Source organism: Carassius carassius, chromosome 10 (assembly GCF_963082965.1).
Source record: "Carassius carassius chromosome 10, fCarCar2.1, whole genome shotgun sequence".
NCBI lineage: Eukaryota > Metazoa > Chordata > Actinopteri > Cypriniformes > Cyprinidae > Carassius > Carassius carassius.
In genome coordinates, this window is record NC_081764.1 from 3,876,116 (window position 1) to 3,898,237 (window position 22,122).

At 34.6% G+C, this 22,122-nt stretch overlaps 1 protein-coding gene across 1 annotated transcript in view; it reads right to left on the reverse strand.

The window, feature by feature from the left end:
- The window catches only part of LOC132151559 (angiopoietin-4-like), a 30,158-nt gene that overhangs the window by 2,450 nt on the left and 5,586 nt on the right, over positions 1 to 22,122 (reverse strand). The window contains exons 2-8 of the mRNA XM_059559743.1: positions 7,901 to 8,050; positions 7,143 to 7,264; positions 4,101 to 4,333; positions 2,029 to 2,141; positions 1,802 to 1,903; positions 614 to 780; positions 372 to 502 (exon numbers count right to left, since the gene is read on the reverse strand). Of these exons, the coding sequence (XP_059415726.1) occupies positions 372 to 502; positions 614 to 780; positions 1,802 to 1,903; positions 2,029 to 2,141; positions 4,101 to 4,333; positions 7,143 to 7,264; positions 7,901 to 8,050 (1,018 nt within the window). The remainder of the gene's footprint in view (positions 1 to 371; positions 503 to 613; positions 781 to 1,801; positions 1,904 to 2,028; positions 2,142 to 4,100; positions 4,334 to 7,142; positions 7,265 to 7,900; positions 8,051 to 22,122) is intronic.

Genomic DNA, 22,122 nt, shown 5'->3' on the forward strand with positions numbered 1-22,122 from the left:
TTTGATAATTCATGAATTTTTCACAGTCATTGAACTGAACTGAATCAACCCTGAACTGATTCAAACTGAAGAATGACACTATTGTCTTTCTCAGAGATGCTTTACTGTCTAATATTTGAAGAAGTTTGCTTAAATGATTTTGTTTTCAAAAAAACATTTCAGGAAAGCATGTTTGAGTGTGCAGCCTCACATTGCTCAGCTAACAGCTATGCTTTTTATGCTATACCACAAACTCATCTAAATCTGGGATGACCTGAGGGTGAGTCAAATTTGTTCAAATTAAAATTTGTTGAGTGAACTATTCATTGAAGTACTTCTCAACATTTGAACAGTTTGGTTTATAACAGTTTGGCTCATGTGCAGAAGCTCACCTCCGGTCATCATGAGGGCACACTTGCAAACACACTTGTCGTTGTCAGCGTCGCGAGTGCTGAAGCCTGTGCCGTTTGATGCTAAGCTACTTTGCTGTCCTGCAGTTCCACTATAACTTCCTAGCGAGAGTCTGGAGAAAGAGAAAAACATTGCAAGATTATGATAATGATGCCAAACCTTATTAAATGATCAGGTCTCGCACTGTTATCAATCTTGGTTGTTATGTTAACACAGGTGATACCTGTACTGTTGTTTTTCACCGGCGAGCTGGAATTTGTCATACAGAGCATAGGCTCCATTCTCCTCCCAGTCCTTAAGTTCCACTCGGAGGGAGTACTGGGCTTGACTGGTGATCAGGTGAACAGCCTCATTACCCAGCCAGTGCTCTCCACTAAGATCACCGAAACCCTGAGAGAACAACATACAATGAACCAATGCTGTATTCCATTCATCTTGTAAAGGCGGGTTTTCAGACTTCCTATTTGGGAAAGCTATAAAACGGCAATTGAAAGAAATCTGAGTGGAAACTTTCCAGATAAGATTGTAAATAGTTAATTAAACACACGCACGCACACACACACACACACACACACACACACACACACACACACACACACACACACACACACACACACACACACACACACACACACACACACACACACACACACACACACACACACACAAAGGCGTCAATGAGTCAAAGTTAAATGATAATCTCTGCTGCCATTTTGCCTTTTTATACTTCTTTATTACCACTTTATGATTAGATATCAAGCAGGAATATCACATTTCCAACTTTAAATAAAACACAGCATTAGACACAAGACAACTGTTTTGTTTCCTTGAGATAAATAGGTGCATTGTCAGTCTTTTGTTTAGCAGAAAAGAGACTCATCCTTTTCAGCTTTTTATAGAAAGGTAGGCTCACAATAACATTTGGCAAGATGAACAAAATGTAGAAAATTGCAGTACTGATTTTCACTGCTACAGTTTCAAGAACTACCAGTTTTCAATCCATTTCAGCATATTTAAGCACTTAAAATATCAGCAGAATGTACCAAACAGCTCAGCTACTGCCAGTGATGCCAATCTGTCACGTACAATTTTAGCCGCCGTGCTTCATCCTGTTTTGGCTGCTTTTTGAGTCTATATATGTCATCAGAATAATGCCAAACTTGTAATCAAGTCTTCTCAGCACAGACAGAAAATCCTTTCTTAAATGTCAACAATTTCTTTAAACATAATCAATATGGATTTTCATCATTATCTACAAATGCAACAAGTTTCTTTGTCTGTACACTGATATAATGCTAGAGTGGTTGCTGTGGTATTCTAAATGGTTGTTATGGGTATTAGTGTGGTTGCTAAGGTTCTGCACAGTCAATTCTAAATGTTTTGCACTTTTTACATCTTCATGTCCACCTACCAGTTTGTAGTCTTTCCACCCTTTCTGGAAGTTCACATTTCCGTTGGCTCTGTGCTGGAATACCGTCCAGCCACCTCCGCTTGTCACCATATCACAAAAGACCTGTCAGAAGGATATGAAACATCTCAGTCTCACTCTCTTATATTTGTGCCGTTCCTCATTCTGTATGTCACAGCCAAGATATATCACACTAATTCCTCATACTTGTGAAAGAATGCATCCCACACCTTGGTTGGCTCGGTCATGTCTCCGATGTAAATGTGGTAGACTCCACTGGTGTTGTGACCGGATTTATAGGCCTCGGCACAGTCTCTGAAGTGCTGCTCATTTGATGAGAAGCCTGTAAGGAACAAATACAGAGGCTTTGTGGTTTAGAGTTGATTTGAACGCAAGTTGAAAAGATAATCAGCAAACAAAAGAATGATGCGGCATAGCTGTAAGTGTGAAATAATTTAGACAAGGTCTGGTATTCCTGTGTGAATCCATACTCTGTCTTATGTATTTTATTTTGTGTTACTGAAATAAAGTAAAAAATTACTTGCTACAAAGAAAATATTAAAAACTTACATCTCTCAGTGAGTTGCTTACTTATGAGTAAAACTAAAATTAAATCAAAATATAAAAAAAAAAACTAAGTGACCATTTTTTAATATAAAATATATTAATTCAAAACATTAATAAATACTGTAATAGTGTATTAATTATACTAAAGTAACACTGATTTGAGATGTAACCGACTTTATTAGCATAAAAAAGTAAACTAAAACTCAAATCTAACTTCTATTATTTTTTTTACTTGAAATAAAATGAACTTTACCTGAAATGAAATATAAAATATTAAAAAAATAAAATAAAACAGAATAAATAAAAACAGAAAATAATCAAACAAATTCAAAACATTAATAAAAATTTGATACTAAAATAACACTGATACATATGATGCAACTTTTTGTGCTGAATCTTCACATGCTAAAGACTTTTTATGGATTTGTCACACAGTGTGACAAAACAAAACGACGTGGTTTCGGTTGTCAAAAAACTAGATTTATAATCATTACATAGCCTCAACTGTTCAAATATAAAACCGTAGTGGTCTAGTTTTGGGATGAGTCATTTAAACATTCAACACAATGTGTTTGTCAAGAATTTGAGATAGAGTTTATTTAGAAAATTTGATACATTTGGTTCTTCAAATGAGAACCTCCACACAAACATTTATAAACTGACATGTCTTCTGTCCATATTAAATGCTGCAGTCTTGATTTAGCTTATCACTGTGTTTGTGATGCATGTGAACTTCATCCAAGACACGAGAGCATGCTGCCAAAGACATCACTAGCAAGAGCTTATCCTCTTCTCTCTCCATGAATCACAGCTCGATTTATCATTAGCGTCACAGCTAATTAACTAAAACTTTCAGGTCATGTTAAGTATCTGCCACTAGATTTCTAAGCTGTTATAAGCTCAAGAATCAGACATGACCATCATTCTTAGACAAGTAACCTTACTTTGTACTCTAACCAGGTGTTGAGTCACTTTTCTTTCCTCACAGACAGTGAAATGTTGCAGCGATGAAACCAAAATCAACAATGACATTTGAAATGCAAGTTCAAGTGAAACATCATGCACTTATACGGCATGATAGACAATCTAGGTTGTTATAGACTAATATTCTGAGCTAATTTTGCACAATTTATGATGATAATCACATGTAAACAGAACAAATACAACTTGTAGACTTGGTGCTGCTGTCAGGAGTCCAAACAGCTGAGAAAAACATCACAATAATCCTACGAGCAATCCACCAGTCCTCTTCAATTCAGCAATTCATATCTTGTGAAGCAAAAAGCTGCATGTTTGTAAGAAGCCAATTGAAATTCTGTATCCATAATATTGCTTATCTGAATCAGGATAGAAATATGCACAGTTTACAAGGAAAAACCATCCAAAACACTTTTTCATCGGAAGAAGTGTTATTATGGATTATGGATTCTATTCTGACCAGATGCAACAGTTTAAAGTTAAAATGCCTAGTTTCTGGTGATCATGCAGCTTTTCACTTCACTAGATGTTTATTGATGGACTGGAATGGTGTGGATTATTGTGATGTTTTTCTCAGCTGTTTGGACTCACATTCACTGCGGAGGATCCATTGGTCAGAAAGTGCTGTTAAACTTATCCAAATCTGTTCTTGTGAAGACACAAAGTCATCTACATCTTCTATGGCCTGAGGATGAGTACATTTTGAGCAAATTATAATTTTTGGGTGAACTATTTGATTAAAGGTGTGTACTCTTACCTGTACCAGAAGACACCATGCCGATAAGTGTGTGTATGGACTTCATGAGCTGCTGATGTTGTCTCTGTAAGACTGAGTTGTTGCTGCTGGCCGCACTCAGCTGTCTCTCCAGAGCCGTAATGGCAACTGTCTGTCTTTTCACCAGGTCCTGCAGCCGCTCCTTCTCCTCCCTCATGTCCTCCAGCTCTGTCCTCTGCTGTGACTCCAAGACCAAGACTTTACTCTCCAAATGACTGGTGGAAGCAATGTATAATGCATTCTTTAAAAACTTCTACTAATAGTTTAAGTCAAAAATAAACTTTTTCAAAGCATCAACAGATGTTTCTAAGAAATTCCTAGATAGAGCAGGAATGAATGCCAAATGGAGACATTGGGCCTCCACCTTGGGACTTGGGACTACAATAGGATGGATAATGGTGTTTTGCAACCTACAGGAGTTTATTTTAAACATTTAGACTTAAGTATTAAACTTTGGCTCTCAACCCGTCCCTCACCAGTTGCACTAGACATGAATTCAACCACAAAACATTTGCCTTTTGAGATGAAGTGTGCTATTACTTTTAAGATGTCAGCAACTGCCCAGAATAACCTAGCAACAGGACAGAATACCCCAGTAACCACCTAGAAGTCCCTAACAATCACCCATAACACTAGCAATAAGCCAGAACACTGCTCAAAATAAACTGCTCGAAGTACCCTGGCAACCACACAGAACAAACACCCTAGCAACCATCTAGTAATCCCACGCAACCACCCAGTACTACCAAGCAATCAGCCAAACATTCCATAAATGTATGTAGATGTAATTGAGGGTACGATTAAACAACAACTATTGCATTATAAACTTTTTTTTAAAGCAGAGAGACAAAAAATATTTTGTCATTGTAAAAACAAATAAAAATACTGTATTATGCATGCCAGGCCAGTAGTTGGCGATATCACTTTTAAAAGAAACACTACGCGCCTGCACAAATACCTTTAGACTGAACACATAATACGCACACACATGACATCATTGCTTTCACAAATTCATGTTTTCGTAGTTTGTTTTCAAATGTTTGCTATTGTCGTGGAAATGAACAGCCAAAATGCATAAAACGTTTTCTGTTTTTTAGTTGAAAATGGTGTTGTGTAAACATCCTCTTAGTCTGCAGTTTCTTAACAACAACTTTCTGAGCATACAGCATGTACAGTTTACATAAAGTACCATCGATATAAGCATCATACCAATATGAACTCATATGTAACCGGTCCTACTCGCCTCACTCCCAACGGGATTCGAAAAGTGGTCTCCGGCGAGGGAGGTGGGCGCTCTAACAAAGAGGCTAAAGACTGCAGCCTCTAGCATCAATCACTAAAGCACCTCTTGAGACCAGGGGAATAAGGTTTACACACACAGTTCTCACTGACAGTTACACTCATCCCCCTAAAACTCACTCCCATCCGGGTCACGGCACCAAATGTAACCAGTCCTACTCGCCCCACTCCGAGCGGGATTCGAATCGAATTGTTACTAAAGCTGTTTGGTTTCTATTGTCTTGTGGGTTACTGTGTCATGTGAAATATCTCTGATCTCTGAACCTTTAGAAAATTATATTTTCTTAAAGTATTTCCACAGTGCTATACATGTAGGTTCATGATTTAGTGTCTGGATCAGAGGAGATAGCACTGAATCAGTCTCGCCCGCTATCAAAACAATTTACATCTGCACAACAATGAGCCACTGCTACAAAAATGAGTTTCTGAGGAACTCCACAAAATCCTGCCGGCTTTTATCTGTGTGTGATTTAGTGAGCGAGTGTGTATGTGAGTGCTAAAAAAATAACACCACCCGAGGGTTCGAGGCCGAAAATAACTGGAAAGCAAATCAAAACCCCATTGAGCCATGTAACTGGAAGCTTACTTTGTTAAATTACAGTAGATAGTCATTAAACATACTTTGGTTGCCAGTGGTTCTGGATGCTTATGTTTATAAATTGTTCATGATTGATTACACAAATAGTTTCGCACAATCGTTTGGCATGGACTGTTGAAGTCCCTTGCCAGAGTTTGTAACATGTACACAATGCTGAGCAATTGTTTGCTGCTATTACACTATGAAGCTGACCCTCTCTAAACCTGCATCAATTCTGGGAGCAATTATCAAGTTGTAAGTCATCTTGGAAAGGTCGAAAACTCTCTGTTCTCACTCATACGAGAAACATGAAAAATTGAATTGTTTGTAAAGTAGTGGTCCATTATAATTACGTCTGATGCCCCAATGCAGCTACCAAAACATCACTAGCAGCACAGTTCAATTGGTCGTCAAAGTTGAATGACAACAAGCGTTATCTGTATAATCTAGTGAGAGCCAAGTACAAAGTTTTCTGGGAAACCCTTTGTTCGGCTTTGTAAATGTGCAAAGGAAACTTGCCTGGGGTCTGCTTTCTGTGCAGTGCTTACTCCGTAGTTATTAAACATTACAAACAATCAATTAGGTTGCTGATTATTTCCCTTTACAAAACCTTTACCCCTGCTTTGCTCTCCGACTGGCCAGTATGGGAAAATATCGCTTTGAGAACAACAAGAGCGACAAGAGTTGCTATACACTGTGTGAACGTGCAGTTGTGGACATTATCTGACCCTAAAAAATGACTTGCAGAGAGCTTTTGGCTCAGCAGTTGTTCAGAGTTGTAATGAGCACAATTACATAATGCAGTTCTCAGTTATGACTCACTCAAGCATCATTTTGTAAGATGTTTCTCATACAATATCATTCGAGAAATAAAATGGACACAAAAATGAGAGAACTGCTGCCATGTAAGGAGAATAAAGCTATACAATGAATGTGGAAGAATATGATTATCTCATTGCTGTCTATGACAAACAATCAAGATGTTTTGGTTGATACAGTCACATTAAGTAACTGGTTTGACAATTTTCTGCTGATGTTACCATAAAAAGTAAATTTTAAGTTACCAGACAAGACAGTGTTACAGTGTAGACTGCATTTGAAGCAGAATGAAATGTAAGAAAAAAACAAAGATTCATTAAAATGTTTACCTGTTCTTGTCTTGAAGTTTGGAGATTTCTGAAATCTGTGTTAAGAGTTCCTTCTCCAGTTTGTTTGTTGACAATGAATTCTCTAATAACTGGATTGCAATTCTTGATGTCTGGTTCATAACCTTCAAATGGAATTCAATAAAATGAAGAATGGGAAATTACAGAAAACTATCACTTTATATATGACATGATACAGTGGGGTCCTAAAGTCTGATTGTTTGACAGCATTTTAAACAAAAAAATGATTTTTTTATTTTGTTTAAATGACAACTAAAGCAACTACCAACAAATGATGTTTTCCAGAATGATTTTAGATGTTCTTGAGCTTCAGTGGAAGAAAGAAAATCGGACAGTCATTAGATTTGATTTGTGAAAAATCATTATGATTTTCCAATCACAATCTTCCACCATAACATTTCTATGTTTCATATTTTGAAGCATTTAACAACTTTCCAGGTTTATTTCCAGGTTTAAATTCAGGTTTTCAGTGTGGTCTATAGTGTGTGTATATATATATATATATATATATATATATATATATATATATATATATATATATATTAAAAACTTTAATATTGTGATATATAATTACAATTTTAAGCAACCGTGTTTAAAGTGTCACATGATCCTTCAGAAATCATTCTAATATGCTGATTTACAGCTCTAGAAACATTTCATATAATTATCAACAGAAACAGTTGTGCTGCTTAAAATTCTGTAAGTATTCATGCATTTTTTATAAAGTATAAAGAGATTACCTTGGCTTCAACGACATTGAGTTTCCTTGTTTGCTCTGCGGTTTGGGTGAGCAGGTTGGTGCCGATCTCCAGCATAGTGGCCGTCTGGTTATGGACTGCATCAGCTTGAAAATGCACCATCCCTGTCTTCTGATGGATGTAGTTTTCTAACTGTTGAGAAAAGGAAAGACAATTGGGATTTCAGATAATACTGCATATTGCAACATGTTGGACTGACTCTTAAATGATAATATATTATGGGGGAAGTCGTGGCCTAATGGTTAGAGATTCGGACTCGTAATACAAAGGTTGCGAGAATTCCAACTTTCCAGTAGATTTTTTTTTTCTTTATGTCAAGAAGATTTTAAAAGTATGTTTTTACTACTTTTGTGGAATGGAAATGGTTCTATGGATGATAAAGGTTCTTCATAAAAACAACTTATTTTTTAACAGTGTATGGTTGTTTTAGTCCCATTTGTCATTTCAAAATTCAGAAGGGTGTTTACGAGGGCCACTTTTGCGGCGGTGATGTGTCCTCTCTGCTTCCTTTCTGAGAAGCACTCAACAGTGTGGACTCAAGAGCTGGAAAGTTGATCACAGGATTTTTTCCATTACCCAGTGGGTTTAAAATCCACTGGGAGAAGATCCAGTGCCAGGCAAAGGTGCAGTATAGTGACCCTCAAAAAAATAAATAAAGCATCACCAAGACTACACTGACCCTGAGAGAAGGACTAATGAAGGATAATTTTATAATAATGGAAATAAACATGTTAAACCCTGAGGAAGAGCTATGCACTTGATGTGGTCTATCAGAACTTATATGGAAAAGGAAGATGCTTTTTGATGTAGAGACTGTGTTAGAAATGTATAATAGTGATATTTCAACATCAATCGCTACAAAACGCATTCAATACCCTGGCATGAATTGTTCCAAATAGAAGAACCATTTTTGGTTCATCAAAGAACCTTTTAGTGAACAGTTCTTAAAAAAAACATTTAATTATTTGTATGTAGAGCATTTTAAATATCTAAAGAACCTCTTTCCACTATAAAGAACATTATTTGGAATGGAAGGAAGTTCTTGATGGAACCACTGATGCCAGTAAAGAACCTTTACTTTTAAGAGTGTATGTTAGTCATAATTAAAACATGATGCTTGGTTTGCAAAAATGAATTAACGCAAACAAGAATGTAAAGGTCAGGTTTTCTTTTGTTGTTTTCGTCTCCCTAAAGACGCAGTGTGTCCTGACCGATTAATTGACCCAAGCTTCCTGCCTTGGATTAAAATCACATAGGACAAGTCCAGCTTGGGAACGCTGATCTGGATTCAGTTGGATCCGCTTTACGAGCGCTAACCAAAACCAGGTGTTTCATCTCATTTTGACCGGAGCTTCCTTACTGTAAAAACACCACCAATGTAAAGGTAATGTTCTTCAGAGACTATTTCTGCTGAGTCATGGCGATCTGCATGCAGTCACGACACGAATGATCCTTCACACACACTACAGATGTTTATAGGAGATCACTTCAGAATGATTGTGTTGGGTTGTTTGCTTCATAAAGATTCATGCAGATGACATCATTTTCAAAAACATAGCAGTATGAATTCCAGTAATTGTTTCGTGATCAATCATTGTTTTGTTTGTTATAAACTAGCTACTCTGTCATTTAGCTGACAAAGTGATTTATATGACACTTACGGAGCAACCTGGGGTTAAGTGTTTTGCTCAAGGGCACATTGGTAATAGTTCATGGATCAACCCTTGTGGGGTTTAAAAGTATAACTTGTCTGTTAACAGCCCAGATTTTACGCTGCTATATATTATCAACATGGGTTAAATGAGGACAAATACTGATTTACAAAGAAAAAAATAAATGGTTTAGTATTATAGTTTTTGGGATTGCACTTAAATTACATCAGAATTTATAACACATTTGTTAACATATGTTTTTATACGCAATTGTTTTTTTTATAATTCATGTATATATATATATATACACACACACTGACAAGACACTGATTATTGATGTTTCATAAAATGAAATGAATGATTAATAAAATAAGAAAGAATGAACATATTGATAGAATTAACATGATTTGATATATCATTAAGATTCATGCAGATATAAATAAATGAATAAATATTATTCAATTATGATAATTGTATAAATACAAATTAATGAATAAATTCCATTGTTTTTTATTATGATTAAGCATAATAATAATAACAAATAATATTCATCAGAACAAAATGAGAAAACCCCTAGACACTAAAGTAAACATGAAATCAAAATGGACTCTATATTTACATTCTTAAAAAATGTTCCTGGTCTTATTGCATAGGATTCTTCAGTGCATGTTATTTTATAGAACAAAACTGTTCATATTTATAATCTTTAATAAGTCCTGCACACCCATATTCAGGTCTGACAAACCATTCCCAATGGGTATAAAGTTCTGTATTACATTTTGTTATCCATACGGAAGTAAAATGGGTTGAAACGAATGCCGTTTTCTGTTTCTAAATAAAAGAACCATGTGAAACTTGAAAAAAGACATTTTGAAGAATGTTCACACTGTTCTTTACTATACAATGAATGTGAATGGCCACTAGGGGCTGACAAACTTCAAAAAGCATCATGGAAAACAATAAAATTAGCCCATATGACATGTATTTCAAGTCTTCGTGTGAGGAACAGACTGTCATTTTTTTATGGAAATCCTGCTTGACAGATGCGGTCACAGCCTTGACTTTCACCAGTTGAACACTATGCTATAAATTTCCCCTTTTTAGAGTCTTATGGGTTTGGAATGACACAAGAATGAGTAAATCTTGACATCATTTTAATTTTTGGGTGAACTATGTAACTGTAACAGAGTAAAACAACTCAAACAAACACACTGGAAAATCGCTGTCAGTGTTTAGCCTTTTTAACACATTTGATTGTGTTCAAAAGATCTGGGAATCTGAGATTTGCCACATGTATACATTGCAGGAAAGCTGTCTGCGGTGTAGACAACTTCATGAAATATAATGGGAATGTTATAGTTTCATTGTGTCATGTTTCTCACTCTCATTATAAACAGGGTTTAAGACAATACATATTCAGAACTAGCAGTGTCATTCTACATGATGATCAGATTTTAGTGGCTGTGCAACTTGAGTTCTGTTTTCTCATCTGTCAGGATTTGCTTTGACGTCTACTGCTATAGGCCCGGAAACCCCAATGATTATTTTTAAAGCCAAGACCTCTGAGAGATTTTATCATTAATACTTTTCTGCAATTAATTATAGGCCATGAATAAGTTATGGAGATACGTTACTGACATGTTTATGAAAACGGCTCAAAAGAACTGTTGGCTCCAGATCAGCATTTTGTTCAGAAAGTCAGGAATTCATCATATACTGACCAAAATGTACATTGAAAAATTACATTGGGAGAAGGTACAGGATCCCACGATGCAAATTGAACCGTTTTAAAAACCTGTGTCTGTGTCTATCAAGTTGCTAAATCTAGAGCAGTGACACTTATTTTTTTATGTGTGTGTGTTTTTGGATGGATATCTATTGTATGTATTGTGTGTGTACCAGGTTATGTTGGAGCGTTTGGAGTCTACTCCAAATTTCCCTACTAGGGACAATAAAGTATATTTCATTTCATTCAAAATGTGAATCAGAGGTTGGGAAAAGCATGTGAACTGACCATGAGATCTGCAAAATAATAATAATAATAATAAATAAATATATATACTGTATATATATAGTTTAGGACTGGTAAAATGTTTTAATGTTCTAAATAAGCCTCTTACGCTTACAAAGGCTGCATTTATTTGAACAGATATATCGAGAATATATTACAATTTATTACAATTTAATATTTGACAAAAATCTTTTGTAACATTATAAATGTGTTTAGTGTCACTTTTGACCAATTGAATGCATTCTTGCTGAATAAAAGCATTGATAAAAAAAATAAATAAATAAAGGCACTCTATGCTTTTGTCTGTTCCACTCAAAATATATATGTTATAAGTTAAAAACAACTGAAGTGGACTAAGACAAACTACACTTATATGTTATATACAATCTTAATATCGTATTATTTAACAAGTATTTTTCTCAAGTATTTTAAGATATTTTATTTAAAAAAAAGTCTAAAAGACATTTATTAAGAAGCATTATTTTAAGTGCAAATATAACAGTGAAGAAAATGTGATTGATGCTTTTTCTTGCAAAGGGTGATATCAACATTAAATAAAGGTGTTGTGGCTGATTACCAGGTTATTGCCATGCAGTTAATATGATGTTGCTATGGGTAGATGATTGCACACTAATTGAAGTCAAAAGAATATGTGATATATTGCTTGAGTTCCTACTTAAATGTATGGATTTTTTTTCACCCAGTTTATCATCTGCACATAAAAAATACTAGACCTAGTCGCGTTGAAAGGAACCAATAAGACACAAAGTTTGAGTAATCAGTCATGTTCACAGCACAAATGGTGCAGGACGGGTTACACACTCAGGTTTAATACTTAAATTACGGGTCTTTTGCTTTATTCCTTTTGGCAGCTTTAGCATACAAGTTTGGAGAAAAGAAGAGCAGTGTTCATCTTTAACTGTTGTGATTACTGTTCACTTTAGTGCTTTTAAGGGTCAACGCTCCATTTTACGACAAATCATGTCAAATAATGTCTGATGCGTTACATGACCTCCAGTGTGAAGCTGTTTTTCTTTGTGTGGGGGAAAACAGGAATGTGTATCTTGATTATTGCCATCATTTATATCTTAAAATATTGTCATCTTTTATATCTTTATCTTATATATGATAATAGTGATACTAATCTTCTGTATGCATTTTAGCAGGATATTCAGTAACATTTCTGACAGGCTGCATCTTGGGTCCTTCAGGAATCTTTTCCATAAAATGTTTTCCACCCTTATAAAAAAAAAAAATTAAACGTACTGTCTGTTTTGACAAGCAGAAAAACCATAATTCAAGCACATGTGGCCAGGTGTCTGTCTTCAGCTATGACCGTAAACATACATGCAGTATGTTAGCATACTACTACACTACTTCTGGTGTATATATACATATAAACTGTATACTGTACTACACCAATGGAGTTTTGATTTCTTGGCACAGTCACCTTTGTCTTGCTTAGTTGAGGACACTTCATTTCTGGCAATATTGTTGGCTTGATTGCACAGACACTATTATAGTTGGATGATGACATCACTGAATCAACAATGAACTGACTTAAGCTGAAAAATGTACTGTGTACTATTGTCCTCGGACATTACCAACACTGCAAAGCTGCTTTGACACAATCTGTATTATATAGGTGACTTGACTTAACAATACTGCACAAACTGGCTACATTTAGAATGCGTGTAGTTTGTTAATATGTGAACAGTAAAGTATGCTTACTGCATACTGCACAGTATATGCCTACAGTATGCTGCATACTGTATTTATTTTTTGTCCTACTAAATTAACTCTCCTGTCTGTTTTTTTTTGTCAGACAAAATAGCAGATTCGGCATTATGATTTGGTATAATTATGGTATAATTCTGAGATGTAAACTGAGATGTAAAAAAAGTCAGAATTACGATAATAAAAGTCGTATTTTTTTTTTAATTACTCGTATTATTTTTTATCCCGTGGTGGTAACAAGCAGCCTTTCATTGAATGGAATCAGGTAATGTGACAACTAGCAAACTAATGCAATAATCAACAGTGTTGCGTTATGTTACTTTTGCCTTACTTTTTAAATATGAGCAGGGCTTGATTGTTTTTAATATAAAAAAATGTATGGCAAATGTAAAAGCCCTTTCGCGCCAAAAACTTTAGTCATTAGTCATCATAGAGAAGAGGGTTCAACACTCTTCATTAATAAAAAAAACAATGAAGCACGTTTGTTAGTTTATCTAAAGTAATTGTTGCTTATTAGTATGGTTGAACTGGATCATCAAAGGTCAGCAGCAAAGACATTATTTAATCAAATGGGATTAGATACATTTGTGTTAATTAATTTTGATGAATACTACATTTTTGTTTTCTTGAGTGAGATGAATTAATGCACATTCACATTTAGTCTAGAACTACAATAACATCATGTTCACACAGCGCACACAACGCCTCTGTACTTCTGATTTCTCCCAATATGGGGGCAGGAGACTTGTCAGCCAATAAACTGGAAAACAAAGTAACTCAGATTTTATTTTTTGCAAATTAGAAAGTAATGTGTTACTTTACTAGTTACTTGAAAAAAGTAATCTGAGTATGTAACTCTCATTACTTGTAATGCGATACCCCAACACTGGTAGTAAATCCAATAGTATTCCATTCAGAACTTAATTACAAGTTTCAGTCATCTACTGCATTCATTTCAAGAAATACATGAAACTCTTTAAGCTTTCAGATTTGCCATTGTTTTAGCATTGCTCAACTCTAAAAAATCCCGTACAAAATGTTTATACACCACTGCGAAGTCTTCACAAATATAACATCTTTCTAAAAACATTTATTCCATAAATATTTTTCTATTCTGTTTATAATGTAGTGTTTAATGTTTGCAAACAAAGTCTGCTATGTTTTATTAGGGGAAAAAAATTAAAATGTTCCAGCTACAGAGCCTTTTTCCCCCTTAAATTTATTAATATTCCAGGATATTAAGTTTTGAACATCCTTTTATGGTTTTGAGTTCGTAAATCTGTAAGTGTGAAAAATATGGCTCAGAAGACCACTAGGCTCAGTATGCTGCCTAGTTTAATTTTATTATGTTATCTTTCAACTTTAATACCCCAGGATGCCTCACTGCTGACCATTGTGTGGTTAGACAGAAACTCAACAAATGACATGACTAACATGATTAACATGACTAGATTTGAGCTCAATTTAGCAGGCCTCCTTTTGTCACAAGGACTTCCTGAGTTTAAATTTTATGTTAATACTAGGACCAACTGTACTAAATTGTGGCGAGGCCATAGTGAGCAGAAACAGAGTTGATCCACAGGTAATCATTCCTGCAACAAATGTCTCACACATCTCACTTTTAAAATAAACCAGATGGATAAAATTAGTGGTGTCGAGTCTATAATTGCTCTTCACAATTTCTCCACTTTTCTAAAGAGGAATATTGATTTTTTTCACCTGCCTTTTCATTTTGTCCACCCACTCATCATATAAAATCTAAGTGAAGTCATAAATGACAGTCACTGATATTAAAATAGTGGGATGCAGACGTCACGTTAGACAGACGCAGACATAGATGCAGATGTCACGTTCATTCAGGTGGGTGCAGGAAGCAAAGTGCTATTTTTGGTCCTTTTTATAATGCCATAGGTACAGCTGTACTGGGCACCACTGGTAAAATGATGCTACCCTTTATGCTGAGCTCATATGCTATGATAATAAAAGCTTTGTAGGACCACATTATTTGGATAATTCAGTTAAATCTGATTCTGGTCCATGGAACAGAAAAAAATTCTATATGGATATTCAATATTAATATATTCTCTGTCCAATTTTACTGTTTTACTTTCAGTAAAAGTGTATTATTGGCTTTTTTTTTTAATTCAGTATCACTAAAATGATTTAATCATCAATTTCGGTTTTGTTTTTCAACCAAGTGCATCAAGAATTTTCATTTCGGTGCATCACTATTAAATAGATATAGAATTAAGTGAACGCATACACACTTTCGATCTTATTCACTACTAGTGTTATTGTATTAACACTGATATACTACTGTAGTTTTGATTAATATATTTTAGTCATTTACTCTCATTTTAAGTTAAACCTTTAGCAGTGTAAAGTTTGTATAGTTTAAAGTGTTAGAATAAAGCTACAAGAATGTACAAAAAAATACACAGGCTAAATGAGTTTAAAGATACTAAAAGATTCCTTTATAATGTTCTATGGGGGTATTTCATCTTATTTAGAAACATAATACTGCTATTGGGAACTATGTGTCCAAAACAATCTAGTTTTGTTTGGTACTACATTGAAACTCTTCAAGAAAAGTCCCTTTAGGATTGGTTCCAAATTTCCAACAGGCATCCTTGACTAGATCTTTTCAAAAGAGTCTCAGAGTGTCAGTTTATTGTAAATGGGAAACTAACAGTGCATAAAAACGACTGTGTTGATGGCTGGGCTGTTTATGGTGGCATTGAGCCACTAATCCATTATTACAGTGTGCCGGTGAGGGGACAGGAATGTGCACATAAAAAACAGCCTGGACAGGGATATTTCCAGCTTGTCCTTCTGACAGCTAAATATGTTCAATTAATTTGTGAATAGTATTAACATGCTCTCAGATTCACTGCAACAACAAGTTGTTTTCTCAGACAGCAATTAGACACTCATTTATCATCAATATGCATCATATGTTTTTGTACTATGATTAACATTCATCACACAAGCAGCGTCTAGAGAGAGTCTGGATACTCAGAAAAGGAAAGAGTGGGATGTTATGTGTCCCTCAATGGCTAAAGTGTTTAACCTGATGTTAAAGGGAAAGCCCTATGTGTATGTTCATATATATATATATATATATATATATGGAATATCTCCAGTTTTCTCTTTACTCTACAGTTTCTAAAACATTCAGAGTGAGGTCAAACAGAGAGGCTTTCAAAAAACACAAAGATCTAGTCTCTTGTCTCTATTCTCTTGTACTGAATGCCCCAAAAATACACCCGGTCTGAGAACATCCTATTGCTAATTCTGTCAGCATGGTTACAGAGACGCCCCACTGTCACAGCCACTGAAGACTTCAACATTACTGACGTGTGCATGGATTCGTCCCATTGACTCACACATAACCAGATACTGATGACTACAAGACTGATACTATATAAAGAGACCGAGGCTAGTTGTCACATGAAGAAGGACTATCAGTAAGTAAAGATTTAAGTCAAATGTCTAATGTGTCTGTGTGTGTCTATGATGACTAACGTTTCTGAAATTTTTACTGTTTCGTGAATTGTTTTTAATTTCCTGTTGAACAATTAAGCAAAATTCCTGTATTTCTGAATAGCGTGTGTCAGGGTTGAATGTGGCATTGTTTTTATACATTTTAACATACTAGAAGTTAGATTTTAGACACAATATTTCCAGTTATTTGTTGATTATTTTATTTTATTATTATTATTTATATTTCTTTTATATTTTTTTTGCTGAAACAGCGCAATAGATTGTTTGAACCAAATCTGAATCATATGTTTCTCCAATCAACACGCAGTAGCTGTATTTTTTTCCTGAATCATTTGAATGAATCTGTTGAATGATTGAATGACTCAGTCATAAAGAATTCACTTTTTTCTTATTTTTTTACTAATCAGAATTCAACGGTTCATTTATACAGTCGCTTGTTGCCACCTGCTGCAGCATCATGTTGATAAAAAAATAAAATGCCACAAAAATTTTTACCTTTTGGAAGCTCATGTGGCATTGAAAAAGAAAACAACTTTTTTAAAATGAATGCCATCTTACCTGGAAAATAGCTTTTTAAGTCATTATTTTAAACATCACACTGAGAGAAAATTACACGTGGCAACTAGCCCGATCTTGCATAGCCTATGTAAACTCTTATTCAATGTCATGGTTCATTATTATATTTTAAAAATGACCCCCCCCCACCCCCACCATAAAACTGCCATTTTTATTGTAAATTGTTCCCTGATGGATTAAAGACCAGAATTAGCTTCCATCCCGTAGAATTCATAAACAAGCCAAAGAGGATTGTGGTGAGCTAAATTTATGATTGTACTGGGATTTTGGTTATGGCTTTATCATCTGTAAACCCATCACAGTTGGTGAAGCTTCAAAGATTATGGAAAACAAATACAAAATCCAGAGCTGTGCTAAAAGATGTTAAATATACGATTGACCTGTCAAAGTAAATGTACGTTTTACAGCACAATCTGATAATGTGATCTGCCAAGCAGACCATCAGGGAAGAAAGCAGTCCATCATACTCAGTAGAACATAAGCAAGGGAAATCATATCATGTCATATCTTACCCTTTCATTGTACAAAGTCACCATTTCTGGTAATGCAATCAGATAAGGTTGAAAATTATCTTCAGCTGGCACAACAGATAACATCAAATTTTCTGGAACCGCTGAATTTGGGAATGAATTATTCTGTCTTTTGAACTGAATCAACTGATTCATTGAGAAGATTAGACTCAAGAGAAACATTGGGCTGTGGCAGTTGATTATGGTGCAATGCAGTTCACAGTTCATTTTTAAAGGACGTTGTGCAGTTGTTTCCATTATATTCAGGGAAGAGTGTATTTTCAATTTATTAGTTACTGTTTATGTTTTTATTGATATTAACAATTAGCTCTATTATTACAGCTTTTATTTTAGTTGTGCATTAGTAGCTTTATATTAAATTCAATTTATGCATTTAGCAGACGCTTTTATCCAAAGCAACTTACAGTGCATTCAGGCTAACATTTTTTACCTAACATGTGTTCCCTGGGAATCGAACCCACAACCTTTTGCACTGCAAATGCAATGCTCTACCACTGAGCTCTACTACTATTTAATTAAGCTAACAATTATATCAACATGCAGTATCAATATATCACTGTGAAACACAAGTTTTGAGATTATTGCAAAATGTTGGCAATTTAAAACATGAATTTACTGCATTTTTTAAACTAATTTGAACATAAATTATCTGACCATCCTTTTTATGTTCAGTTATATGAAATTAAAATTAAATCTAAAGATCCATTTAATGTCATAATAATGCTTCTAAACTATTAACCACTTTTCTCTGCAAATACTGATGTGCTTGAATACAATTAATTAATTAGCATATCATGTAATTCTATTAAAATACCTAATGCTGTAAAGAAAATTTAAAAAGCCACTCCAAAAAACTGTTGCTTAAATATTAATTTCTAATCTCGGGTCTAAGATTACTTAGAGGTGGAAGGGTTAAGACTATATTTGATAGAGCTAGACTCTCCCATCAGTTATGATTATCAGAGTTACTGCTCCTCTGGAAGACAACCATGTTTTCTTTGCAATTGAGAGCTTAAAACTTAAAACCGATGTCACTTCCTGGAGGATGATTTCATTATGGGCTGGCTTTTGTTATTTCAAGGGGTATATATAAAAAAAAGTAACAGGATGGAAAGTGACACAGGGAAAACTTTTCAAATGTGCACCAATTAAAACAATATTCATTAGAAAACATGTAATGTTTGAAAGTGTTTAAATGAAAATGGCAAATGATAAATAATTTATGCAGTAATTATAAATGTATAAATAAGTGTTGAATAAAATATTATTTCATAATTGATATAACAGTTCGTAAATAAAATATAAATCAATTTATATGATTTTTATGTCAGTTAAGTTCCAATATAATTAAGAAATTCATATAAATTATCAAAAAGCTGTTAATTTAAAGCTTTAAGGATTTTGAATGCAAGATTTTCAGTGTAGTCTCATACTTTAAACCAAACTGTATCTGACATAAAAATGTATTAGATAGATAGATAGATAGATGATGATAATGTTTGGAGAGAGTAAGACTCCCATCTGTAGCATTTCTTGAATGAGCATCAGTTTTATTCCATATAATGGATTATTGCAATTGCGTAATGTGCCGTTGGAAATTCTGGCTGAATCTGCCCAAACTGAAATTTTATACGAAGTTCCTTCACATCAGCAAGAAAAAAACAGAAGTGTAAGAAAACACTGTAAAGAACAGAACTATAACTCGTTACAAGGAAAGGCACAACAGATGGTCCAGTACTTGAGGGTTTTCCTTTTGTTGTGCTTGTTGAGGATTGAAACACTAATGGGTTTTCAAGTGGGGACAGGACAGGTTGAAACCATCTATTTCCATGTGATCACCACATTTGACCCTAAAACAGGATACACATTTATTATATTGTACTTGTTATTATTAAACAGCCTCTTTAAAGGAAATTGAGGAAGACAGTTATCACAGTTTTAAAGATGTACTGCATGCACATGGTGGTGGGGGTAAATCGCTGCTACCAGTTAGTATGAGTTGACTTAGAAAAATGCCTTTGATCAACCCAAGACAAAACCCTGTGCCTCATAAGAACAAACAGCAAACCTCAAGACTCTAATCACTCATCTGTAATAAGATTCAGCTATAGTTCCAGGTGTAAGATGCAATTTGGTTTTTGAAGTTCAGTCTTACTGAAGACCTTAACTTGAACTTGAACATATTAATTGCATTGCTTTGGTTCACAATGTGTTGCTGTATTATATAGTTTATTTTTATGTAGTCTCAAGATTTTTTTACATGGTGAGCAACGCCTCATGGTACCATCACAGAGAAAGGCACACTATCACTTTCCAGAACATTTTCATTCGTTGTTCCTTGCTGGTGACATTATCTTCCCAAAATGGCTATCCATCATAAAGTTGAAGTGTGCAATTTCTGTGCAGTGTAACCAACTGAAATGGCAAAAGTTTGTTTTGTTTTTTGGCTTTTACATAAGTAGCATTATGTTGAATTTAGATGCATACACAAGAGCAAAGAATGAGAAGTGCTGACTCAAGCACCCATAAGCACGTCTCAGGACACTTGTGATGCAAGATAAAGAACAGAGTTTGTGTCTCTAAATCCCTCTGCTTACTTAAACCATGTTTTCTTTGGTCCCTTATCATTACTGAGACAAACTCCAGGATATTAGCAGTATAAGGACATAGGATTATAATATAAGAGCATGATTTTGTAGTTAAATCCATGACGAAAAGTGTAATGAAGTACAATAATGTTCACACTGCAAAGTCAATAATACCACATTTATCAATAGCACATGGCAAAAAAAAAAAATTGCTGTATCGTCTGATTAGCTGAAATGTAATAGAATATGATAAATTATTAAGATGTTTTAGAAGATTAACAGGCCAAAAGATGAATCATGGTTTAAATTCTTATTATTATTATTTAAGTCAGGGACAAATTAAATCCTGGCCAAGCCAAGAACACTACAACACTTTTCAGCACTACAAAATGCTGTCGTTTGCTTTCATATTCCATAATTTATCCTAACATCTTATTTTGAGTCTGGAGACTCATAGTTCAAACCACACACACACTTTCAAATGCAACACAAAACACACTTAAAGTCATAGTTTAAACGAAAATAAAAATCTATCATTTATACTCACCGTCAAATTGCTCAAAAGAAGCAAAAAGAAGATATTTTCAAGAATGTTGGTAATTAAACAGTTGTTGGCAGCAATTGACCACCATAGTATGAAAAGAAAAAAATACAATGGAAGTCAATGGCTATCGTCAACTGTTTGCTACCAACATTTTTTAAAATGTCTTCTTTATGAAAGAAACTTTGAACAACTTTACGGTGAGTAAATGCTGATAAAATTTTCATTTTTGGGCGCACTATCCATTTAATATTAATCTTATATAAGAACATGATGAATGTCTAGTTGCTATGACAATTTATTGAAGTAAAATTATGTTTCTTTTAGAATTTTTATTTAGTTACTTTTACAAATAACATGTTATTTCTGTTTATTTATATACAATACAAAGGAAGCTCTAAATAGAAACGGTAATTGCAAAATAGTTTTTATTAATTTAGATCTCGCAAATGCATTTCTTGTAATTGGGATTTTTTTATCTTACACAGTGACTTCATTTCTTACAGAGTTTAAAATCTGAAATATGAAAGTTACACTGAATATTATACAATCAAAATGACAAATAAGATAAAAACGAATTAGGGTGCAAAACAACAATGAAAGGTCTTGAACTCTAGCAGAATTTCGGTAATATTTCAATGACAGCTAAATGTTCAGTAGATACAGCTCTGGTTCCAAAGCGCCTGTGAAGTTCAGCTCTATCAGCGAGGCGCTTGTCACTCTGTAGGAGTTCTGGCTCCAGGGGAGATCTCCTAATGTTGACTGATGTCAGTGAAAGCAACACAAGCGAGCCCACGTCCAGCTCTTCCCCAAGCCCCACATCTCTCTTTGCTCTCAAAGACACTTCCCCAAGAATGATAAACACGAGAGCAATGTTTGTTTAACAAAGTGAAGCCTTCTGCTGTGATCTGAGCCAAACTCAATATACGAGCAGGAAAAAATAGAGACGACATTTATAAGAGACAAGAACACGCAAATTTAACACACTGTGCGTATTATTCAAACTCAATATCTTGCTGTGCCACTGGACTTCTGCAGAGATCCAGAGTACAAAGCGGACATTCA